Consider the following 19342-nt stretch of genomic DNA (forward strand, 5'->3'; position numbering starts at 1 on the left):
GTAATCTGATTGGCCGTCATCTTTTTTTTTTTTTTAAATGGTCTTGTGAGAGAACACCAAAGAATGCTTAATTTCTTCCCTTTCATCGTTTTATCCTACTTCCTTCGTTTTATCCTACTTCCTTCCTTTAATGTTTTTCTATCTGTCTCTTTTCATTATCCTCTTTAACCTTCATCACCCATGCTCAGATTAACTCATTGCATCCATGATACTGTTGCTGATAGTAAAGTGTGTGTGTCTGTGTGGATATTGATATGCTGTAATTGAAACACGGAGGTCAGTTCTCCGTGAATCAAAGCAAAGAATACCCTTTAATTTGGCTTTCAATTAAATCTGGTGTTAAATGCTCCTCACTTAGAACGTGGGTATGAATGGGCACAGCGTAGAGGGGATCAACGTGTCAGCATGTAGGGAGGTGTGTGCGTGCACCCCAGCAAGTTTGTGGTGCTTTCATGTTTACAATGTGTACATTTTTACATGTGCCTTTCTATACCTGCATGAGCGAACATAACTCCCTTGTCTTTGCTTCAATCAGTTAGAATCCATTACAGCAAGGCTCCAAGGCAGCAAGCCTGTCATAGTTAACAGTCAAACAGATAGACAAGCAAAGACCAATTATAATACATCCCCACATATCAAATTAGGCATGGCTGATTCACTCTCTTAAAGAACACTTTTCTGCTGCATTTGATCAGAAAAAATCCTACCCACTCAATTAAATGTTATTTAGCACTAATTGCATGATTTGCAATAAAGCACGTTCTATATACAGCGTAGGTTGTTAACAGGTGTGTGAGGTTGTTAATTGTTTTTCATCTTTGTCTTGCCTCATTTAATCGGACCTCTTCTTTTGTGTGCGTGTATTTTTTTTTTTTCTTCCTTCTTTTTCATTTTGTTCTCTTGTGGCTAAGACACACATGAAGGTTGGAGGAAGCCGTACCAGCAATACAGATCTTTCTATTCAAATATTATCTGATATTCTGTTAGGACTAGGCGAAAGCATATACATACTTACCCAAATTAGAAATTGCCCCAGTACCTAAATGGAAAACTTAATTAAATTTCTTGACAGTGTAAAAACGATCAAAATCACAACAGTCAATGAACATCAGATCACTGAAACAATACTCTTTCTAATCGAACATAGTACAATTCTTGTGAAATGCCTTTTCTGAATTAGCTAAGCTTATACTGGTTTTGTAAGTCCTTATCCTTATCCTTCCATCGTATCTGGGGTCTGATCCCAAACTTCCCTTTCCTGAGCCATATTAACCAGCTTTGACTGGGGGATCCCGAGGCGTTCACCAGCAAGTCTGGTGATAAAATCTCTCCACCTTGTCCGGTGTCTTCCCCGATGCCTCCTCCCAGTTGGATGTGCTTGGAACCCCTCCATTGAGTGGCACCCAGCTAACCACCTCAGCTGGATCCTTTCAACGCAAATGGGCAGCGGCTCCACTCCAAACTGAGGAACTACTCCAAGTTCCTCATGGATAACTGAGCTTCTCACCCTATCTCTAAGCTGGACGCCAGCCACCCTCCTGAGAAAACCTATTTCGGCCGCTTGTGCCAAGGATGTAGTTCTTTTGGTTTTACTCATTAAGTTAAACTTGGCTACTTGGGGACAGCTAAAACAAGCTTTAAACGCAACACAAGGTTTCAGGTTAATATACAGGGTTGCACAACAAAATACGTATGCCTTTGCCTCCTTTTTTCTTAAATCCACGCTATCTCCTTGGTTTTGCTGATGTTGAGCACTACTCTGCGAGATTGTTGATTTCTTTGGGTTGAACAGTTGCTTAATCACACATCCAACGCACAACGGCACAATATTATCATGTCATTGTCATTTGAGGTTGTTTGTAGCCACCTGATGCATCAAAGTCTAATATATATATATATATATATATATATATATATTCACTCTAATTAAGTTTTTGGTCCCTACAACTCCTACAACTCCCTACAACAGAAAATACCTGGCTCTTTAGCTGCTAAATGCTCCACTATGTTCCCCAGCTATACTCCGTATCTGTTTGCTGATACTGAGAAGGTAATGTAGAGTCTGTTCTTCAAACTCTTTTGCTGAACACACCTGCCTGCTGCAGCTGGATACTCTATGAAAGAGTTTAGTTAACAACTATGTGATCCATTGTTTCTTATACAAACATAGATGGCTGCTTGAAATAGACCGCTGTATCTGTCCTTTTGTTCCCACGTTCACATTTTTCATCTCCCACCTGTTGACTTCATGTCGCACCAATTGTCATTGTTTTTTTGCTTCTTCTTTTTTTACAGTTCTTATTTTTTTGCAGTATTTGTTACGACCAATTAAAATCCTCAACAAAGCCCTCCAAAAGGATATGTGAAACTCTGATATCTGCACATTCAGAATAAAGTTGATCTGACACATCTTGATCCACATTATGATTCTGCAGGCCTTAATTGACACTCAGTGTAAAAATAATTCCATCTTTCTGTATCTCTGTGTCTTTGTCTTTTGCAGGTCTCGCAACACAGAACCAGTGTGCCCTGGCCTGCAGGCTCAGATTCTGTCTTGCTACAGGGAGAACAGAGACCAGACCCTAACATGCTCAGGCCTGGCCAAAGAATACATGCAGTGTATCAATGCTGCAAAGAAGGTGAGAGCTACTTTTCCAAATGGATAGGATTTGGAATTTCAGGGAAGCTCTTAAAGGGTAATATACTAACAAAAGTATTATCAAAAAAAGAAAATTGTGTTTACTTCATGAAGTTGAAAAACAAAAGCCTACTGTAGATCCTACCTTAACCATAAAAATCACTTCCTAAAGCCACATCAATAGCAACTTTTTACCAAAAATAATAAGTATGTAATAATAATGTGAACTACATCATATTGTTCTTCTAACGACCTCTCAAATAAGCAAGGATTTGAAGTCTGACTGGTGTCTTTTAAAGTTTTCCATGGAGAAAGATGATGTTATTTTCAGAGCAGCACTCTGTCTGATGTAAAAGAAAGAAATTCATTTTTTATCATGTTCTCAAGATTATTTTGGGGGAGTTATGAATCCAAAAACATCAAATTGACAGGATTTTGAATGCACTTTAGGTTTATACACACAGAAAATCCTCACCGTCATTAGAAACCGCTTTCAGAGTAAACGTCTGATGTAAAAGTATGAAACCCAAGTTTTCCTGTGCTACAAAACCTGTTTTCCTACCAATTCTGAAAATGCCCCTTTTTCGAAAGCAAACTGTTTGGTATACTATTACATAATTCTTCAGTCGCAGCTCACCTCGTTACTGCAGCCTTTACCCTTTTAGTTCCACTTTAAGGTAGTTTACAGGCACACAATCGTTTAAAATGTGTGAGAAGGAATGAGAAGCAGGTTGTCTCCTGAAAACAAGCAATAAAACTAGACATTTTCCCAGACAGCAGTGATTACATTTTTCATATTTTATGAATATGACTGAAGCACATTAACATTGCCATTGATATACACGTTTTTTTTTTAGCTTATGAGTTGAAGAAAAATAAGAATTCCTGAAACTAGTTCACTTGCTTCTATAGCGTCCTGCCTTCTTGTGATCGCTACAGGCTCTATGGCCAGTGCAAAAAGCCACGGTGATAGGGGGCAGCCTCGGCTTGTTCCACGAGAAACCGCAAAATGCTCAGAATTCATCCCATTGGTACAGACCGATGCTACTGGCTTGGTATATAATAGTTTAATCCATTTAATATATTGTGTCCCAAAACCAAATTTATCTGTTTTAATACATAAAACAAACACCCCCACTCCAGCCTATCAAAAGCTTTTTCGGCATTCATGGACATAATAAGCTCTGGGATGGTAGGATCTGAATAATGCTAAATTATGTTTAATAGTCGTCTGATATTAAAAAAAAAAAAATCCTGTTTGGTCAGGGGAAATTATCTCGGGTAAAAACCTCTCCAATCTCAGTGCTAACACCTCGGCTAAAATGTTGACTTCTATGTTCATTATTGAGATTGGACGGTAAGATTCACAAAGGCTAGGATCCTTACTCTTTTTCAGGATTAAGGATATAGATGTTTCTTTTAATGATTGGGGTAGTACACCTAACTCAAAGGACTCATTGTACATGTTCAGCATGTGAGGGATTAGGTGGGTTGATTTTTATTTTTTAAAGAACTCAGATGGGAAGCCGTCCGACCCTGGACTCTTGTCACTCTTGTGTGTTTTAATTGCCATTTTCAGTTCTTCAGCAGTAATAAGGCTTTCTAATATGTTCTTGGACTCTTCACTGATAGTGGGCATTTTCAAATTTTGAAAAGAACTGTTAAATGTGGGACAAAAATCATGCTCAGAAGAATAAACTGAACTATAGAAATTCCTGAACATATAATTTAGTATTTTGTTATCATATATATAACCCATCAGCTGTTTCAATCTTTGTGATGAGTTGTGAGGCAGCTGCTTGTTTAAGTTGATGGGCAAGAATCTTATTGGCTTTGTCGCCAAATTCATAATATGTATGTCGGGATTTCCAGAGCATTTTCTCTGCTACACTGGTTGAAAAGGTGTCTAATTTATTTTTCTCAAGCAGAAGCTCCTTCAATAAGTTAGGTGAGGGACAGCTTGTGTATGCCAGTTCTAGTTGTGAAAATCGTGCAGTTATGTCTGACACTTTTTGATTAGCCAGCTTTTTACTATGAGATATATGTGAAATTATCTGCCCTCTCAGGTACACTTTTAGTGACTCCCACAGAGTTGTACAAGAGATTTCCAGAGAGGAATTAACCTTGACAAAAAAATCCTATTTGGCCAACCACAAAGTATACAAATCCCTCCTGAGATAATGTAATGGAACGAGATCTAGGAGTGTTGTACGCAAACCTAAAAGTGGCTGTAAGGAGGGAGTGGTCTGATATGACTATGGCATTGTACAAACAGGTCTTTGGCTGAAGAGAGTAGACGATTATCTACTAAAAATAAATAATCCGGGAAACTGTCTGATGTACTTGGGAGAAAAAGGAGTAAGTCCGGGCAGTGGGGTTCATGCTTCGCCACAGATCTGAAACGGCATAGTCCTTAAGAAAGGAATTAATCACTTGGGCAGATTTAGATTGTTTAGAGGGGTTAGCTGAAGACCTGTCCAATACTGGATTGAAGCAACAGTTGAAATTGGTTGTTGAGGGTGGCCTCCATGCCTGGTTGGCCTCCGTCCCTGCCTGCGTCGGTTTCCGGTAGGACGTCTGGAGCTGTGGTTTCATTTTGTCCTGACTTGGCTGGATCCTAGATCCTGCCGGCAACATTCAACTCTTTTTTTGGTTTGCCAAATTTGACAGCCACATTCTGCTTTATGATGAATCCTGCACACGTTTAAGGAGGAGGAATCTTTGTCTGTGAGAAGTCAAATCAGGCAGTGAACCATGTCTTTACTGACTCAAGAAAACTTGCCTTTTTCTAGTTGTGACTTTTTTCTATTTTATCCGCGGTGAAAAACAGTGAAGAATCACTGCTTATGCATGCACTCAGTACAATCTAGCCTTGTACTTTCAGCATTTCATATTCCTTAATTGGATCCACTGCTGTATTTTTCAAAAGCAAAGACAAGTTCCTCTCCTTAAGTATGTGCATCACTGCAGCAGTTTTAAGTTACAAATTCACAGAAAGTTAGAGAGAAAATGTGAGGAGGAGGAGGAGGAGGAGGAGGGGAAGTTGGAGGACAGAATACTGGAAGCTTGCCCTTCCAAAGTTTGTACAGTAGCCACCTTTTGAAGGTGCAGCAGCTCATCATGCACGCGGACAACGTACTGCTCTGCCTCATGGTGCTCTCTGCTCACATCTCCTCTGCATTGCTCAGGGGCCTTGAGGCTTCCCCTGGCATACAGTAATACAGCATGTGATAATCAGAACTTGATTCCGCTGCTGTGGGGTGTGTGTGTGTGTGTGTGTGTGTGTGTGTGTGTGTGTGTGTGTGTGTGTGTGTGGCGCTGCCCGTACGTGTGTGCACTTTCAATATTATCTGTAGCTTCGTATCTTTCTGGTAAGAAAACCCGCAGACACAAACACGCTTTCATATACACAAAGCTAACCTTTGTTGTGATGTTGTATTTCTACACTTATGAGAGTGTAATGTTCTTACAAACGTTGGCGTTGTTGTGTGCGTGTGTGTGTGTGTGCTTGCTTGCATGCGTGTGTGGGTTTCTTCATCATATTAGCTAGTGTGAATAACGAGGAGTGAAGTGAAGACTCTTTGAGATAGTCTTTAAAAGAGCACAGCATATCGACATAGTGTGTGTGTGTGTGTGGGTGTGTGGTGTGTGTGTGTGTGTGTGTGTGTGTGGTGTGTGTGGGTGTGTGTGTGTGTGTGTGTGTGTGTGTGTGTGGTGTGTGTGTGTGTGGTGGTGTGTGTGTGGCTTGCTACATTGCGGTCTGCTTAACCTACACATCAAGGTCTTTCCCCCTGATTAGCCCCTGAGGCATCTCCCTGGCCTTCACTCAATTTGAAAGTTCTTCCTCCATTATGTGTCTTTAGAAGCTGTCACAGTTTGTTTATCACTGATGACTTGTTTTCTTTTTGTGGACTACAGTAGATACAGCGTGGGCTACTAAATGAACTGACTGACTAGTTGCAACTCATCATGTTGAACTTACTAAAGACAAAATAAGCTTTTTACTCAGAGCGAGTATTAAGAAATAAATGTTACTAAATTAATACTATAGGACTCTATGTCTTGACCCAGCACACTTATTGTTTTAAAAACAAAAAAATCCCAACACAACACTTTGTGCTTTGCAGCTGCTTTTGTAAAGGGCCAAAAGTTGGTAATTTTAGCTTTAACTTGTGTTGTGAAAATTGTTTAGGTTGTTCAGTTAGCTAATTAGCTTATCCTGTGCTTGAGTCTGAATCCAGATTTTTTAAACACATTTTAAAGACATTTCAGAGAGAAATGCATTTCTTTTTATTCATTTTTTATCATTTATAACAAATGTTTGAGTCCAACAAATGATAGGGAAATATTGATGCAGTTATAATTAACTACTTTGTGCGTTAAATATAAGCCAAACATCGTTTTCTTCTCTTCTTTGTAATGCATATTGAATTAGTACATCTCACGGACACACAGTGTGCTGTGAGTCTGGGAAAAATTTAGTTTTCATTTCTGTTTTCATTGTATTTATAAGCACACACAGTTGTGTGATGTCTTTATTGCAAATATAAGTTTTAATCCTTTAAAAGAATTTGGAGTGGTCTGCTTATTTAATTAATTAGCAGTTGATGTTTTTTTTAAATTCCTAAGCTTTTAAATAAGTTAGACAGGACTTCATTGGAAATAAATGTGGTCCAGGTCTTTGTCTTTCCAGACTCACAGAAGCGACTGTGATGTGTTTTGATCAGCGTCTCAGCGGGTCAGTAGAAAAGGCCTGCATCTCACAGACGTCTGCCTGCTGGGTTACGCTACCATCTCTATGTGTTTGTGGACATGCATGTGTGTTTGATGCCAAATGAGGGGAGGATCCCACAGAGTCCACAGAGACTGAGCAGGCAACCTCGAGTCATTATCCTCTGGGAGGCTGAGCCTGACGTGGGCACTGCTACATGTAACACGTACACACTGTCCTGACGCTCTGTGGGATTCACTAGTCATTTATCTGCACTCTCACATGCGAATACAAACACAGCACGCACAGGCATGCACACACTGTCAACAGTTGAGGCCAAAATTATTAGCCTCCCAGGAATTATGGAACATTTTACTAAAATACTTCCCAATGTTTGCAGCATTGATACAACTTTGATATGATCAAACATTCACCAATGCTATTTAGTAGCTTTTGGTACATTTTGGAATATAAAATCCATTTTTAGGCTTGCTTTATATCAAATATAGTGAAAAATGGGGTGGTCAAAAATATTAGCCCCCATTCACAACACACATAATTAACCAATTCATTCAATCAGCATAAAAGGACTCTAAGGAACTGGGCCCTTGAACACATTATTGAGAGGCTGCTGAAAAGACTACATTTACTCACCATGCAAGACAAAGAAAATCAGTCTTGAGCTCAGAAAGAAGATAGTGGAGGCTCATGATAAGGGGGGAAGGCTATGCTGGCATTTCCAAGTGTTTCACAGTGTCTAGAACCACTGTACATTGCCTCAAGTACAAGGAGAAAAATTCTGTAAGAAACAAATCTGAGCTTGGTTGTAAGCGCAAGATTTCAAGAACTCTGGAGAGGAAAATAGTCAGAGATGCTCAGAAGAGTTACACTATTGACTATTAATGGCCTGGGGGCTAATCATTTTCTCATTTTTGCCCTTGTTTCAACTCAGTGCCTAAATAAAAATAAATAGAAATGAGTGTTACAGCAGCATGTCCAATCACAGGTGTACTGTATGCGGAGCCACAGCGAGTTCAGGATCCGGCCGGCTGCAAGTCGAGACGTCAGAAACTTTAAACGTCGTTATTTTCCCCTTCAGCAAGGCCAACTACAGAGGCACACACACTCACACGTATATATCTGGAGCCCTGCTGCGGAGTGCAGACATTACAGGCTTTGGGTCTAATACCCAGGGAGTTCCTCCTGAAGTTAAAAGCTGCCTGTCAGATTGGCTGTCAGACAGTAAAACAGAACAGGGAGAAACCCAAGGTAGAATCAGAGAGAGAAAATGCTGAACGAGTGCTGAAGAACAGCAGAGTAATTGATAAGGATATTTGGAAATGTGTATTTAAAGAATTATGGGTCCATAATCATGTCCAACTGTGAGGCCTTAAGGGCCATTCACAGTCCTAGTTCCATGGACTGTGATTCCGCCTGCTGCTGTGGCAGAAGAATACTTACCTTGCACAGCAGCTGGATTCTTACGATATCACAAGACCATGCAAGAAATGCAAATTTGCGTTTCCTAGGATGGCAAAGGCAGGTCACGGCCTACCGACTTTGCCATAATATAATTGCAAAAAACGGGTACAAATATTTTACATCATGATGATTTGTAAAAAATCTGAATTCATACTTTAACATGTCGATCCGCAAGACTAAAAGCCAACAACTACATTTAAAATCCTTGTTATCTGTGAATTTCAGATCAGTCAGGGCTATGCTACATTGTAGCTACTCCATCAACACAATAATGGACAGATCATTTCAGAATTTTATAGGTAGTCCAACTTCCCCCCTTACTTTTCCCCAAGAAAGCTTTTTTGTCTTTTGTCTCTGTACAGTTAATGAAGGTACAATAGAGCTCTGGGTGCCCAGAGACCGCTACGTTAATGTAATGTGATCGCGCCGCCGAAAAAGCCTCGGGCTGAGCGCACGATTACTTTGTTTTTGTGATTGGCTTACCGTGAGAATTTAATGAAAAAACCTCTGTCTAACTGTTAAGCATGGGGCTGGATCAATCATGCTTTGGGGTTGTATTGCAGCCAGTGGCAGAGGGAACATTTCACAAGTAGAAGGAAAAATGGATTCAATAAAATTTCAGCAAATTTTAGATGCTATCTTGATGCCATCTGTGAAAAAGCTGAAGTTAAAGAGAGGATGGCTTCAACAAATGGATAATGATCCTAAACACACCTCAAAATCCTCAGTGGATTACATCAAGAGGCGGAAACTGAAGGTTTTGCCATGGCCTTTACAATCTCCTGACTTCAACATAATTGAAAATCTATGGATAGATCTTAATAGAGCAGTGCGTGACATACAGTCCAGAAATCTCAAAGAACTGAAAGACTTTTGGAAGGACAAATAGGCGAAGATACCTCAAACAAGAATTAAAAGACGCTTGGCTGGCCACAAGAAGCGTTTACAAGCTGTGATACTTGCCAAAGGGGGCAGTACAAGGTATTAACTCTGCAGGGTGCCCACACTTTTGCAGATGCCATTTTTTTGTTTTCTGTTATTTTGAAAGTGTAAATGATGGATATAAAATCTAACTTTTTGTGACATATTAGAAGAGAGTCTAATCTGTCATTTGATGCCTTTTGGAGACTTTTCTTGGCTTCTTTATGCACACCAATACAATTTCTTTACCTGGGGTGCCCAAACTTTCGAGCCCCACTTTACAGTAGGCAGAAGGAGGACTTGCCAATGAGATGAGATTTGTCTGCCCTCCTACTGAAAGACATTTTTCAAAATTATCCAGTGTATTGAAATTGAATGTCCTTCTCCTGCATGAGAGGCATTCATTTACACTTTTAATTCCCCTTTCTTCTGCTTAGCTAATAATTTAGGTAGTTGGACTGTTCGGTCAGTCATGCCATCCGGGGCTGAAGTAGCGGAGGAGGTTTGACTAACATGTCATGTCTGCTGTCCATCAGAGGCTACTTTACAGATAAGTGCTTTGTTAAAATGTAGCTTTTCTCAGAGTGGTAGAATTCGCACATGAATCAAAATCCAACAGTGCCCTGTAGGAAACCCTTAGAGAAACTTTTTTGTTGACATTTAGCTCTTAGTCCTTTGGAGCTAAAACTTTGTAAGAACCTGCAATGTCTAAGTTCTGCCTTTTCCATTAGTTTTTATAAATTAAAATGTAAAAACCTCATTGTAAATGCGACCCTGTATGGCGACACTGGGACATATATGTCCTTATTTTAATGTGCTGTTTGGTAGGAGAGTGCAATTTAGTTTGGGGACAGACACTGACAACAAAAGTGGTGCTAATAATTATTAACTTTGACATTAATGTGTGATGACTTTTTACTTGACTTTTAAACAATAGAATTGACGCCACCCGCAGTAGGAGGTCGCTGGAGGGGAGCAATAAGAGAGTACATCAGACCGGCAGCATACCATACCAAACCATCCCACTGCTTAAATATTATCCTGAGTCAGGAGGCGGGGAGGTGCAGTTGTAGAATCTGGTACAGAAGTGACAGAGATGCCTCACAACCATTTCGGAGCTTCATTTATTCTGTAGCATTTGGTCGGGCTGTAAAGGGTATTTAGTGGGAAACATAACAGCCCACTGCAAAAAAACATTACATTCTGAATTTAGATTTTTAATGATTTTAAAAACGCCAATGCTAGCCAATGTCACTGGGATATGAAGTTAAACCAATAACCTACCCCAAAACATTGTGCAAACAGGTTGGGTATTCCAAGCACTTCCCTGCAGTACTAATGGAGACACATGTCCTGTGTTATTTATTACCATGCTTTTGTTGTGTTGCAAACCAGCTGTTCTATTTGTTTCTGTTAGAGTACCTGGAACTTGGATTTAGTACCAAAATGTGAAGTAAGGGTGTTAAGAGACACTCAGCTCACGAGAGGAGACACGAGATTGGGTTCACGAGAACGACACGAGACAAGACTTTGACAGCGTTTTAAAGAAAACTTCAGTTAAGAAATAGGACTGGAGAAATAGTCTTTACTCAGAGAACCAAGGATACAATGGAACCAAGCGTTTCAATGCAGCAGTAAACAAGGAAGTAGGCTGCTCTTGATTGATTTATGACCATTTAAGACGAGGGGAGAACATTTCTCTTTTTTAATATCATTAGAAGGATAGTTAGGTTTTGCTTTCTGCTTCCGTCTCATTTAAAAAAGACAGAGAAAAAGAGCTATTTGTGGGATCTGTGCAAGTCAACAGCTTACTGAACTGCACGCTGCAGTCCATGTGTGTAAGTCGAGGGACAGACTTACTTACAACTTTGGCGAACAGGCAGGGGATATTCTATGCTAATTTAGAGGTCCAAGCCAGAACCATCTTCAAAGCCAAATGTATTATATGTCCAACCAAGCAAGACTCCGTCTACTGGCTGCTGATCTGCACTTGTGACCGATATCGCAAGACAATTGTTACCTTGGCGAGAAGTCTCGCAACATCTCACGGGACGAGATGTCGTCACACCTCTATCAGGAAGTCACCCCCGAAAACAGAACCAGAAACAATATATACACCTTAAGTCCCGGGTCATTAAGTTGTAGGCTTATCGGTCTCTGAGACGTTTGGATACAGCTCCATAGTGATTTTCATTACACCAGAGCTGGTGGTATCATTGTATTGCATTGCAATTTTCTAACTAAGTGTTGCAATATTCTGTCCCTCTCATTTATGTAAATAGGGGTGGGCAGAGCATTTTTGTAGTTAATGCTGTGGAGCGTTCAACAAACCCACTGAGGGATGGGTTAGAATTTTTAGGAACACTGTTGTGATTTGAAATGGCCCAGCCTGTTGTGCAGGAGTGTGTGCGCTGTTTCTGAGGCTTAGTGTGCAAGTAAGAATCCCTGTGGACAGAAGAACAGAAGATAAGGGGAAAGAGAAAATAGTTTCATCAAGTTTTGATAAGTCCATTCTCAAAGGAAAACCCTATTGACAATACTGATATACTGATAACAAATCTGTATCTATTGCTGATCTGAATGCACAGTGACTTTCTCTAAGCCAGTGAATCACAACGGTATCAAACCTAATATTGATTTCTTTTTTCTTTTACCTTCAGTTTTATTGTTGATTGAACAGGAGTCATGCCGGTACAAAGATCACAGCAGCTCAGCTACTCTGCTGGGTGATAACATTCTAGACAAACAAACTGAAGAAACTTAAAAAGAAAAGGCTTTGAAGAAAGAAAATCATGCTGTAGATATACAGAGATCTAGAAACTGTCACACAGCCGTGGTAGACGTGAAAGGCCAATGAGAAATACACAGAAAGGCTTTGAGAAACACTGGACATACAAAGAGAAAAATAAAAAGGAAGATGAGGAGGGGAGCGCTAAAACATGATGAAAGAGCACAGTAAAACGAAACGATTAGGTCTAAAGGAAAAGATGGGACTAAATGTTGACAGGCAAAAAACTAGAGAATAGTTTAAGTGAAACAAATATTGGAGCAGACTTCCTCTGTAGGCAGTACGAAAGAGAATAAATGAGTACGAAAAAGGAGAGATGAACCATGTAATGACCACTGATACTGCAAAGCTGGAGAGACATTGCAAGAAAATGAACCAGTTAAAGGAACACAAGGAAGAAAGAGGAGAAATGTATAGGGAAAAAATATGAGGAGCCAAGAGGAAGAAAAAGAGTTGTGCTTTGTAAACATGATGGTAAACACTGAGCAACGGAAGAAGCGATGGGACGAAATTGGCAGACGCGCAGAAGTGAGTAGAAAATGATGAAGAGGAGGAGGTGGACAGTTGAAGAACAGAGGTGGAGGCAGACGAGGGATGATGGGAAATGGGGTAGGAGCACCGTTGAGAGAGAGAGAAATGGAGGAGGAAGACTCGAACAGATGTGCTGGAGGGGAGAGAAAGAGGATAGGGTGGAGAATGAATAAGGCTCATGTCAGAGGGGAGAGCATTGTGGGAGAAAGTAAGTGAATATCGTAAGGGGAAAAAAAGCGAGAACGGAAAGAGGGGTAGATACCACGAGGAGATGGTAAGTGGTTGAGGAGGAAGGGTTTGAGATGGACAGAGGATGAAAAGATGCAAAGAGAGGGAGAGAAAGAGATGGCAGGCCCCCCACAGCAGTCAACACTAATGAAGAAGAATGAGGGTTTTCAGCTGCTTGCTGGACCTGCTACTGACCACACACACACACACGCACACACACACACACAGACCCACAGACAGATAAAGTTTCACACACTCTTTCCCTTAAGTATGTAGTCAGTTTTTTACACAAAATCTATGAAGCAATAAGTAGCCAAACTCCACATTCACCTCATTACTATTCGTGAATAAATACCACAGTGTCTTGTAACTTCCTTTTAAACTAGGCCTTTATTAAGGAACAGAGTTTCTCAATTTTTATATTTGTTCTGAGAGTAACCGTCTCAGAGAATGGGAGTTTCACACCAAGCTTCTAAATTAGTGTAGGTTGCTTTAATTGGGGCTAAAGTCTTGCAGTGTTTTTATATCTTCTTTCAAATTGCAGAACTTTTCTACAAAGTTGATGTACCATGGAGCAGATAGCACTTTTTGTCCTTTGACATTCTATTTGTGACTCTGCTCTTCAACCACCACATCGTCCTGCCCACTAGAGAGAACAGGAATACAACTTACAAGTCAAAAATCTTGAATCTTAACAAATTTGTTAAGAAGTAGTTTGCCACCGGTTTTTGCAAAGGCGTTGACTTGTTTTAAAAAAGGTAACGTTCATTTGCAGCAAATTTGTGTCAGGCTCTTCTTTCTCTTGTGCTCTCTGTTGAAGGTCTGTTTGTGCCTCATTAGCTGCGACTGCTCACAGACAAGAAGAGAAAAAAAGCTTTAAGGGATCCTTTGACTTTTTTCTTCACCCCAGCTCACAGTGTTGAACAGAAGCTGACTGAACACTTGCCAGAACACAGCGGTACAATGCGTGTGCAGTGATGGAGGTCTATCAAAAGTCTTATCATGCCTTTGCGTTGGTGATAGCCGTGGCTGGAGGCATTATGTTTTTGAGCTGTCCGTCCGTCTGTCCATCTGTCCGTCGGTCCCATTCACATGAAAGTGATGTCTCTACCTTGAGACAAATCTTCAAATTTGGCGCAAAACGTCCATGTGGACTTAAGAATGAGAATCAGAATTGTATGGCCAAGGTTACTGTTGTTTGCCACAATAAGCCAATCTTTTGACTGTGCAGATGTTATCTGTAGCTACCTAGCAACGTATACATCCTGCATTGTGTGTTCACAGCTCACACTCTGATCTTTTTCTGTTATTTTCTTCCTCTTTTTTATTTTATTAAGGAATTTCTAATTCCTTGAAATAGGCATGAAGTTGGGACATTGTTAGCATTTGAAGTATTGTATGGCATAAGTGTTGACAATTCTTATGCAACCCACTGAAAAGACAATCTGCAGATGCAAGTGAAGGATGTTCAGGTTTTTTATAATTGAATTTCTCGGTCACAGTGCTTCCCTCTTTTCTTTGTCGCTGAATGTTTCATTTATGACTATGACTGGCACAAATTCATACAAACATATCAAATGGTAGCCACTTCGACCTGTTTCTGAACTCACATTATGTTTGTGCCACAGTACATTTTGGCTCAATGACCTTGAGTGTGTGTGTTTCTGTGTGTGCGTTGGGTCCACGGAGGAGTTTAGCGCTGGAGAATGTATTAACGGAGATAGAGGGACAGTTTTCGGGCCACTAATGTCAGTGTAAAAATAGAGTTCATGTGAATCCGTGAGTCCAGTTTTCTGACATGAAGGCAAGAAGCAAGGCATTTTTCTACTGTAAAGCTGAAAAACATAATGTTCTACTTTGTAAAAGATTTTTTATACAATCCATTTTCGTCCGCTTATCTGGTGTCGGGTCGTGGGGGGAGCAGCTCCAGCAGGGGACCCCAAACCTCCCTATCCCGAGCCACATTAACCAGCTCTGACTGGGGGATCCCGAGGCGCTCCCAGGCCAGGTTGGAGATATAATCCCTCCACCTAGTCCTGGGTCTTCCCCAAGACCTCCTCTGAGCTGGAAGTACCTGGAACACCTCCCTAAGGAGGCGCCCAGGAGGTATCCTTACCAGATGCCTGAAACCACCTCAACTGGCTCCTTTTGACGCAAAGGAGCAGAAGCTCTACTCCGAGCTCCTCACATATGACTGAGCTTCTCACCCTATCTCTGAGGGAGGTGCCAGCCACCATTCTAAGGAAACCCTCCTGAGGAAACCTATTTCGGCCACTTGTACCCTGGATCTCGTTCTTTCGGTCATGACCCAGCCTTCATGACCATAGGTGATGGTAATGAAAATTGACCGGTGGATTGAGAGCTTTGCCTTCTAGCTCAGCTCTCTTTTTGTCCCAACGGTGCGATAAATGGAATTTGAAAGATTTTTATACAAATAACACTTTATTTTTCTAAAGCAAATATCAGGACACATAGTTTCCCTGCTTGTCAAAGTGTCTATAATGAGGAAAGAATAGCAAGAATGTGTCAAACACCTTCCTCTTCCTGTGTAAGGTTACCTGAGCATACATTCGCACATTCTCATGTACGCTTACGTCAGCTCCCAGGGTTTGTAGAAAAGTTTTTATCGGTTGGTTTGTCGTATTGTTCGCCAGTTTGTTTTTACTGTAGTCTCTTTTTTTTTAATCTATCTTTAATGAATCTTCCTTCATCTGTCAATTTTGTTTTTCTGCCTCTGATTCCTTTAAACCAATGCCTTTCATCTAGCTTCCACTTCTGTCTGGCAACTCTTTTTTTCCCCTCTTTCCCTATGTCTACTCCACTCTCTTTGTCCCTCTTGTTTTATTCTGTCTTCTCCTATCTGTTTTTCTTTTCTAAACCTATTTCTTTTTCTTGGCCGCCTGCTTCATTTGTCTCTCGCTGCTCCGCAGTTGACTTATTGATTTCATTTCCATACTGTCGGCAGTTGTTCCCCCTGTCATAAACCATCAGCGTTGCCTCCTTTCAAGCCTGCATTGATCATTGTACAGACGATCACAACCAATCACCACCGAGCGTCATTATCTGGTCTCCCTCTCTTTCTCTTTTGTTGTTTTTCTCTCTTGTGTTGTGTACCCTGTGGGTTTCATATTTTGTTAATCTAGCGATTCACCCCTCTGCTAAAGTAACAACACTGTACATTTAAGCATTAAGATAGTGAATTAGGCTTCTCTTCACCTTGTCTTTTTTTCCCCTCTGACTCTGTGCTGTGAAAATTGTCTCACTAAGAAAGAAAGCTGAGGGCTTTGAAAAATAGGCATCACAAACCTATTTATATAAATTATCACAACCTTACACTTCTTGTTTTTAAAAAGATGCAACTTTAATTACTTACTTTCTTTGACAATGAGTGTGTGTACCTCCTCCACACTCCAGCCACTGTTGTGTAACACATGGAACTTTCTCTTACTTTCTCGTCTTCTTAAAGAGATGCCCGCCGAGCCGCTGTCAATCCTCTCTCTCTGTCCCAATCCTTTCTCTCTCTCCCTCCCGCGCCTGTACTTCCCTCTCCTTGTCTTTTGTAGCGCTGCAGTGTTCGATCGAACAGCACATCAAGCCAAATCTAGAGCCTCTGTTTCCTCTTTTATCTGCCTCGTGGCCCCTGGTGGCCCTCGGACGCCTCAAGGCTTTCAAACGGGGGGAGAGTCGGGGGTGTGGAGACATGGAGGGAGGGAGTAGAGTTGAGGGTACTCACAATTGCTTCCCGAGGGGGGCATTTTCACCAGCTTTTGTACACCTCCCTGACCTTTCGGAGCGCCACCACGCCTGTTGGCTCGCGCCACCAGACCCCCTACTCTCTCTCCCTCATTCTGCACTCTCTGATGGGGGTCCCAGATAATAATTCAACACAGCCCTGTATTGTGTTCTATTGAAAGCCTCCTCGGCTGTATAAGCAATTGACACACTGTGTTTTTTTGTCTTCCTGGTGGCATTTTACACCAATATTCTGGTCAGCATTTTATCGCCCCCTCTCTTGCACGCTTTGCAAGAGGTACCAAGCCCACCAGCTGGGATAAGAGAGGACAACAGCGAGGCTTTCGGGTGGGTTTTTCACAGGCTTTTGTTTGCCTCAAAGCAGCCGCAACATTATCAGAACGGTCCACTTTAAACCAGCCTCTCTTTCCGTCTTTCTCTCCACTTTCTCATTCTCTTTCTGACTTGAGGCCTGCTTGTCCTTTGTGATTGCTGTCCAATTCACACCCTGTACTCCCGAATAGATTGATCGATTTCTTTCTTTTTTTCTTCCCTGGCCTTTTTGTAAATAAATAAATACCATTGTGTTATTGTTTGCTCCCAAAGCTGTGTTGACAAGTTCACTTTCATGTGAAACTTTGAAATTGCTTTTTATAGTGGTAACTGCAGTTATTCTTGGTCTATCTAACAATGACAGCTGCTTATTTGCATTGTAATAAAACAACTTGTAACTGGTCATTTGCAAGTTTTTCATCCAGTAAAATTGTAAGATCTTCATCTGTGCTTCTAATTGACATAATTCAAAGTTAAGGCCAGGGTAGTATCTGCTATTTTTGTTTGCTGTATCGGTTTCCACTAACTTCACATACATAGTGTATTTAGTGTCTAGAGGCTAAGGTTACACTTCTTCCCAGTACTGTTTAGCAGTAAGGTATACTTCTGACCATCACAACTCTCCTGAACTTATATGACAAGATAATGCTGGGATTCCGGCATGATGTTCCGGCTGCATCGTGGTTTTGTTCCGTCCTCCACTGTGCGCCCTAACACACCAGTAATGTTTCAGAAGCAAAGCGTTTTGCATATCCAACTTTCAGATTTAGGTGTTTTTTTCCCCCTAGATATCTGTGCTTCTACCATGAAAATAAGTAGTATACGTGGTCGAATGGGTTCTTCTATTTAGTCTGGTTATAAATGACATGGATTAATGACTTGTGGTTGTGTTTTAGTTGTTAAATAGTGTAGTGATGTACGATCAAGAGTCTGCACATTTAAAAAATAGAAAGGAAAAAAAATATGTTATTGCCCAGATGCTGTAGCTGCTTGACCTCCTGCCTGGCCTGTCAGAATAGATAGACTGATATAGATATAAATAGACACAGAGCATATTGTTATTGGAGCGGAGCGGATAGCCACTCCTGGCTATTACAAGCAGGGTCTTGGGTTGCCGCGATTGCTCCGGTGTCGCAGACGCGCCTGATGAAATCTAGCAGTAAGAGTCTACAGCCCTGCTAGCTCTGTTAGGTTGTACTTAGGCATAGTGGTGCTTTGAGCTCACTGGTAACGTCAGCATGCTAACATGCTCCCAGTGACAACGTTTACACGCCTATGTTAAGCAAACTTAAAGTAAAATGGTAACACGACAGCAGTTTGATGGCAGTGAACCGTTTCATCTTCCATAATCACAGCTCCTCTTGGCAGATAGATAAACAAGGCTTAGGAGCATTACAAAGCACCGCCACATTTGCTACATCATCAAAGGGGGATTACCAGCCAAATACACAGCAGGTACCCCTAACCCCCAGCAATTTTAGATGGCTACTACCGTATTAATTTAGGCAATCCAATACTTTGCCATTTTGTTTTGGTTTAGTATTCTGTCTGGTATGGTGTTCATATTAGCTGATTTCTGTTTGGATGGGAGGAGGGGGCAATTTTATTTTGTTTTTCAAGTGACTTATCCGTCCAATCAACATAATTTTTAGTCAACATGGAAGGTGTGGTAGAGATTGCTAGCAGCATGTAATATTTTTATTTTCCAACCGTCAAAGAAATGTGAAGTTATTTTAATTGATATACAGTATGTTGTCATCCAAGCTTTTCTCCTTTTTTGTTTCTGTCTCCATAATTTCTAATATTTTTTTCATTGTCATTTGAATATCTCTGGGTTTTGGACTTATTGCTTATTTGAAAGCATAATGAACAGATTAATTGACAACCAAAACATCTGTTTGTTATTGTATTTTGGATTGAAGAGGAGGAAGTGGATTATCTAGATAGCCTTTGTTAGTGGAGACAATCTCTCTCCCCC

The 19342-nt window shown here is 40.8% G+C and overlaps 1 protein-coding gene and 1 long non-coding RNA gene across 4 annotated transcripts in view; one reads left to right on the forward strand and one right to left on the reverse strand.

Moving 5' to 3' along the window:
• chchd6a (coiled-coil-helix-coiled-coil-helix domain containing 6a) overlaps window positions 1–19342 on the forward strand; it is a 75381-nt gene that overhangs the window by 47688 nt on the left and 8351 nt on the right. For all 3 annotated transcript variants that reach the window (XM_032521182.1, XM_032521184.1, XM_032521183.1), the window contains one exon: window positions 2504–2639. In XM_032521182.1, the coding sequence (XP_032377073.1) occupies window positions 2504–2639 (136 nt within the window). The remainder of the gene's footprint in view (window positions 1–2503; window positions 2640–19342) is intronic.
• The window catches only part of LOC116692702 (uncharacterized), an 11699-nt gene continuing 3978 nt past the window's right edge, over window positions 11622–19342 (reverse strand). Inside the window, exon 3 of the long non-coding RNA XR_004332756.1 lies at window positions 11622–11721. This is a non-coding gene — a long non-coding RNA (uncharacterized LOC116692702). The remainder of the gene's footprint in view (window positions 11722–19342) is intronic.

Source organism: Etheostoma spectabile, chromosome 7 (assembly GCF_008692095.1).
Source record: "Etheostoma spectabile isolate EspeVRDwgs_2016 chromosome 7, UIUC_Espe_1.0, whole genome shotgun sequence".
Classification (NCBI taxonomy): domain Eukaryota; kingdom Metazoa; phylum Chordata; class Actinopteri; order Perciformes; family Percidae; genus Etheostoma; species Etheostoma spectabile.